A 6,198-nucleotide genomic window follows, 5' to 3' on the forward strand; every position below is an offset into this window, starting at 1 on the left:
CACTTCACTTCACACCTCATCACAAACATGTCAAATATTTTTTTGATGCGTTCGTATGTCGCTTACATGCATTGTCTATGGTTCGCATAAGCTGATACTTTATGGTCATATGAAAATTAAATCATATAAATTGTTATTTATATGCATTTGATTCGGTAGTTTATGTGTTTATGTGAAAAATAAATTACGAGCTACAATAAATATTTCTTATTTAAAAGCTTAGAGTATATATTATACTATCTATAGAGTGCGAACAACCAAGTGGGAACAGTAGGCACAGGTGGGAACAACACGACGCTCCCGCCGCGAGCGCTCGCAGTCGTGGTTGAGTGCTCACGAAGTGCGTTGCTCTGGATTTTTTTCATATTTACGAATAAACATGGTGAAATGTGCAGTTCTATCTTGCAAAAACGATACTAGAAAATACACAAAATTGAAATCCACTATCACATTTCATCAGTAAGTCGATTGTTATACTTATTTTTATGAAAATAAATCTAGCATCGCGGGGGTGAAGGGAAGGTGGGAGGCGGACACGCGCAGGCTCGCTCGCGCGCCTCACTGCCGTCACGTGATCGTAGTGATGTGACCTGACCAACGCTGTACTCGATATAAAGTTTACTAGAAGAACTATATTTTAACAAATTATTTATTCAACTTTACAATTAAAACTCTTTTAAAAATGTATTATAAATAAATTTGTGGTGTGTTTTGTATGATACACTTTCTAATATTATGAATGCGAATGTATTATAGTGTAAATGTAAAGTATGTAATGTTACGATATATTTTCTGAACCGCTAAATTGATTTTGAAGATTTTGATAGTAGAATGGATAAAATTAAATAAAAAAATTATTAATATTATTTATTATATTATCATTTTAAATTATGAATTATTCCTTAATATTTTTTACCATTTTTAAAACATAATTATTATTGTTTGATTTATTATTAAAGAAACAGAACTAAGCCCGATCTTTTATTTTATTAACTTTATTATTTAAAAAGTACTCACGTTTTTCTGATATTCCAATTAAACATATTTTTTTAAAGTACTTATAATTAATACAAGAAAATTTCTTATATAATATTTAATATTCAAATGGAATAAACAAACTTTATTCAGTTGGTAAACAAATAAAAAAATTACATGTTTATACTTTATTCATATATTTTTCCTTTAATAACTTAATGAACATAAAAATTACTTATGATACATATCTATTTACATAACTTATCGATAGTTCAACACGCAATTGATACCTACCCATCCCTATTTGTCACACACACATCTATATATAGGTCTACCAGAATCTGATGGCATATTTATATTTAAGAAATAAAAGATTTTCATGTGGCAACTTATTTGACAACTATCAAATTGGTTGTCAAATTATTTGTCTTTTTTGCAGTTGATAAATAATTTTTAGGATTTTGTCTAAAAAATCTTCGAAAATGTCGAAAAAGCCGCTGTGATCACAAGCAAGAGGTGTTGTTTATAATGTGTATAGAAAAATATTTGATGAAGAAGGGTCAAACACATCACAATTTTCAATTTAGAAGATTTTATTGGTAAATTGGACTTACCCGCTTTGATACTTTTAATTAAAAAATATTATATGTAGGTAACTATAATATTGTTTGTTGATTGGAATATAATTTTATGAAAACTTATTACAGGAGTTTCCAATACGGCTATTCGTCAAGTCCAAGCTGTCCAAGTCAATTTTATAATGTGTGTATCTGTTAATACTTACGAAAATAAACATAGTTTTATTTTACTTTTATTTTATTTTATAAAAAATTATAAGCAGTCTAGTTTTCTATCGATATAACATCGATATTTTCACATGGCATAATGATAATGAACATACAAATATAGGTATGTGTAAATAATAATATGTATATTACCTGTGTAAAAGTAATATGTATAATATTATACATGTAAGTATGTACCTACACAATATTAAGTGGATATCTCATTATTAAGTACAGTATTGTCCACTTATGTAATGTGACTAATGATATTGAGAACAAACTAAAAAATAAGCAGTATCAAGATCGTTCAGTCCATTTTCCCTAGGGTTGCACACTCAAAATTTTGATTTCCCTAATTGCCATCAGATTCTGGTTTACCTATAGTATCTATAGCTCATCTGCCTACGATCCGCACTAGGCAATTTGTGCAATACACTCGCTCTATACTATTGTAATATATACTCTAAGTTTAAAAGGAATATATTTTATTGTGATTATAATGCTCCCTATTATATGGCGCTCTAATAACTGGCAACTCAAGCTTTACTGTCAAATGTCAGAATTCAGAAAATGTTATTTTCAGACTTCAGGTCGCACATATCTTACAGTATTAATTGAATTCGTTATTGAATTTTGAAATACAATCAACGAAAGCAAGATTTTTATTTTCTTCATTTGGTTTCTTAATAGTTAACAAAATTGCTTCCACAATGACAGTCACGCGGGTTGCAGAATCCCGCACAGAGTTTAAGTTAAAAAGCCTCCCCGAGGACGCTATATCAAGTGTTAAGTTTGCGCCAAAATCGAACCAATATCTTTTAGTGTCCTCTTGGGATTGTTCAGTGCGACTGTATGATGTGTCCGCTAATATTGAAAGGCATAAATACACCCATGAGTTGCCGGTACTCGACGTTTGTTTCAGGGTAAGATAACCGTGTTATTTTGTAACCTATTCTTTACGTAAACATGTTCATATTTATGTGTTACTGTTGCAGGATGCGGTCCACTCATATAGCGGCGGTTTGGACCAGACCCTTAAAATGTATGACTTGAATGCAAGTACTGAAACTATATTAGGAGATCACAAGGGTGCGATACGATGCGTGGAATTTGCGAGTGAGGTGAATGCAGTGCTGACTGGCAGTTGGGATGGGACCGTCAAAATGTGGGACAGTAGAGTGCCAAACTGTGTGGGGACATACAATCAAGGGAATGAGAGGGTTAGTTTTCTTAAAAATACATTATTTTAAACACTTGAATTGTCTTGCAGCAAGACATTATGAGTAACATTTGCATTGTACCATTAAATAACATGAGAATTAAAATTTTGCTCCACATATCATTTAATTCTATAAAAATGGGTAGATATCCACTCTAGCTCCACTTTTTTAATTCATTACAGGTTTACACAATGAGCATAGTCGGCGAGAAGTTCGTAGTCGGCACATCTGGCCGCAAAATATTTGTCTGGGATGTACGTAACATGGGTCACGTGAATCAGAGGCGAGAATCATCTCTCAAATACCAGACGCGGTGTATACGAGTCTTTCCGAATAAGCAGGGTTATGTGCTTAGCTCTATTGAAGGCAGAGTCGCTGTTGAATACTTGGACAGCAACCCTGAAGTACAGAAGAAGAAGTATGCTTTCAAATGCCATAGGATAAAAGATGGAGGTGTGTTTATGTATATGCTTTATATACATTTATAACTGGGTATTGTACTACGTTATATAAGGAGAGAATTTAATCAGCTGCCTGAAGTAATTTTTAAAAATATTAGATTTCCGTCTGCATTAAAAAAAGTAAATAGTTCCTGTTCCTGTGGGATTTCTGGGATAAAAAGTAAGTCTTGTTCTAGGTCTTCAGCTACCTACATACTAAATTTCATTGTAATTGGTTCAGTAGTATTTGCGTGAAAGAGTAACAAACATCCATCTACCTATCCTCACAAATTTTCCCAGTTATAATAATTATAAGTAGGAAAAAAAAAGAATATATTATGTAACACACTGTTCATAGATTATATTTGTCAAGTAGAAAAAACACTATAACAATTTGTAACTTTCTTTATTTTATAGTAAAAAAATGTTATGTTAAATTGTTATACTTACAGGTGTGGAAAAAATATATCCTGTCAATGCAATCAGTTTCCATTCCGTGTACAACACATTTGCAACGGGTGGCTCCGATGGCTATGTGAACATTTGGGATGGATTCAACAAGAAGAGGCTCTGCCAGTTTCATAGGTAACATTTTATACTGCTTGTGTTCCGCGGTTTTACCCGCAGTGCACCTGTTGGTCTTAGCGAGATGATGTATAGCCTATAGCCTTCCTCAATGAATGGGCTATCTAACACCGAAATAATTTTTCAAATTGGATCAGTAATTCACAAGATTAGCGCAGTCAAACAAACTCTTCAGCTTTATAATATAAGCATAGATTATTTTAATTAATAATGATGTATGGTTAAATTTGTATTGACATTTAACTATTTTTTTTAAATATGATTCCATTAAAAGGGTATATAAGTTGCTCTGACTATCGCCTTTCACTTTAACCCTGCGTCACGCGACATGACGCGTGAGCATTGCACAGAGAAGTCCTGGGTTCGATTCCCGGTGGAGTTGAAGAAAAAAAAAATGCCTCGGTCTGGTAGGACACAGAAGGCTGATCACCTACTTGTCCCTAAAGAAAATCGATCAGTGAAACAGAAGTATAATTTGCCCCATATGTCGCCTCTACACATAGGCCAGCGCATTCGCCAGCGCGCTGGCGGTGCGCTTGCAAACGCGCTTGTGAGTAATCCACACATTGGAAGGTCGTTCAGTATGGTTTGGTTCGAGCCAATGTGCGGACGTATTCAAAATGGATGTAACAAACAAAGAAATAAACACACTTTCACATTTATAATGCAATGTCTTGAGACATTGGATTAAAATCCATGTCTCAAGCACATTTTGATTTAAAATAGTATTGTTAATAATTAATTGTGTAATTTTAATACTAACGTAGTTTTTAAGGTACCAAGATACTAACAATTATATGGATATTGCAATTATCTGAAATAAATTGAATAAATAAATAATATTAAAGTAGGATGCTCTTTGTGAAGTAAAACATTGTGAGAAAAACGGCATGTCCAAGAACCTTATTTATTTTGCACTTTTAATACATAGGTACAACATTTTTATTTTTATGGTACTTATTTTTTGGGTTCTACAGGCAGTTTTCACTCTGATAGAGCTCAATAAATTTAAATGTTTCCTCGTTACTCATATTGTTCGCCATTTTGTCAAGTTAGGTGTTAATTCGCCGCACGAAAAAAACGTGCACTCCTGATAGCTGCTACAGTCAAACTGATCGCGCGGCCAATGTGTGGATGGTGCGCCAAGCTTGCGACAAGTGTCCTTTGATGTTTCCGACACCGCGCGGCAAGCTCGCGAGCGCGCTGGCCAACGTTCAAATACCTACCACGAGCGCGCGAACGCCCGTTCTACACATTGGACAAGTGCATGTGCCAACGCGCTTGCGAACGCGTTGGCCTATGTGAAGTGCCGGCATTACATGAAATGGACATGGGACTTCACTTAAATTTATACTTTAAAATCATATCCAGGTACAACACAGCGGTATCATCGCTAAGTTTCTCGCACGACGGTTCAGCATTAGCCATCGCTTGCTCTCAACTAGACGAGACTCAGATCGAGGATCCAAAACCGGAAGACATAATATACATCAGATATGTGACGGACCAAGAGACGAAGCCTAAATGAATGGCCCACCCGTAGATGGCTTAGTTGTGATATTGTTGTGTTTTGTTGCTATACAGAATGGTAGTTTGATTTTTCATTGTAAGTATAAATTCTGGATGTTTTACTATTTTCTGTGGGTTTTGTTTGTAAAATTTGCTCTTGCAAACCTTTGATTGACAATTATGAACAAAACAAAAAAATTACATACATTTTCAATTTTTATACATTAATAATTACATGTACGATCTTAGAAATTAAAGACTTTTTAACGGATTTTAAACGCGATTTATTTATTATATACTAGATTTCCGCCCGCGGCTTCGCCCGCGTTTGCAAAGGAAAACCCGCATAGTTCCCGTTCCCGTGGGATTTCCGGGATAAAAACTATCCTATGTGTTAATCCAAGTTACCCTCTATATGTGTGCTAAATTTCATTGTAATCGGTTCAGTAGTTTTTTCGTGAAAGAGTAACAAACATCCATACATCCATGCAAACTTTCGCCTTTATAATATATTTATTATCCCGATTATCCCGACGTTTCGAATACTTTACAGCGAGCGTGGTCACGGGGAGACTGATCACAGAGTGATTCTCCCCCTGACCACGCTCGCTGTAAATTGTTCGAAACGTCGGGAAAATAATATAATGAATAAATCGCGTTTAAAATCCGTTAAAAAGTCTTTAA

At 34.4% G+C, this 6,198-nt stretch overlaps 1 protein-coding gene across 1 annotated transcript; it reads left to right on the forward strand.

Moving 5' to 3' along the window:
• Positions 1-2,331: 2,331 nt before the first annotated feature.
• LOC123694503 (mitotic checkpoint protein BUB3) lies at positions 2,332-5,818 on the forward strand. Its single transcript, XM_045639955.1, has 5 exons — positions 2,332-2,683; positions 2,756-2,980; positions 3,163-3,433; positions 3,873-4,005; positions 5,377-5,818. The coding sequence occupies exons 1-5, from the start codon at positions 2,471-2,473 to the stop codon at positions 5,531-5,533; spliced, it is 999 nt and encodes a 332-aa protein (XP_045495911.1). The 5' UTR covers positions 2,332-2,470; the 3' UTR covers positions 5,534-5,818.
• Positions 5,819-6,198: the final 380 nt, after the last annotated feature.

The sequence above is a fragment of the Colias croceus genome, chromosome 9, assembly GCF_905220415.1.
Source record: "Colias croceus chromosome 9, ilColCroc2.1".
Taxonomy (NCBI): domain Eukaryota; kingdom Metazoa; phylum Arthropoda; class Insecta; order Lepidoptera; family Pieridae; genus Colias; species Colias croceus.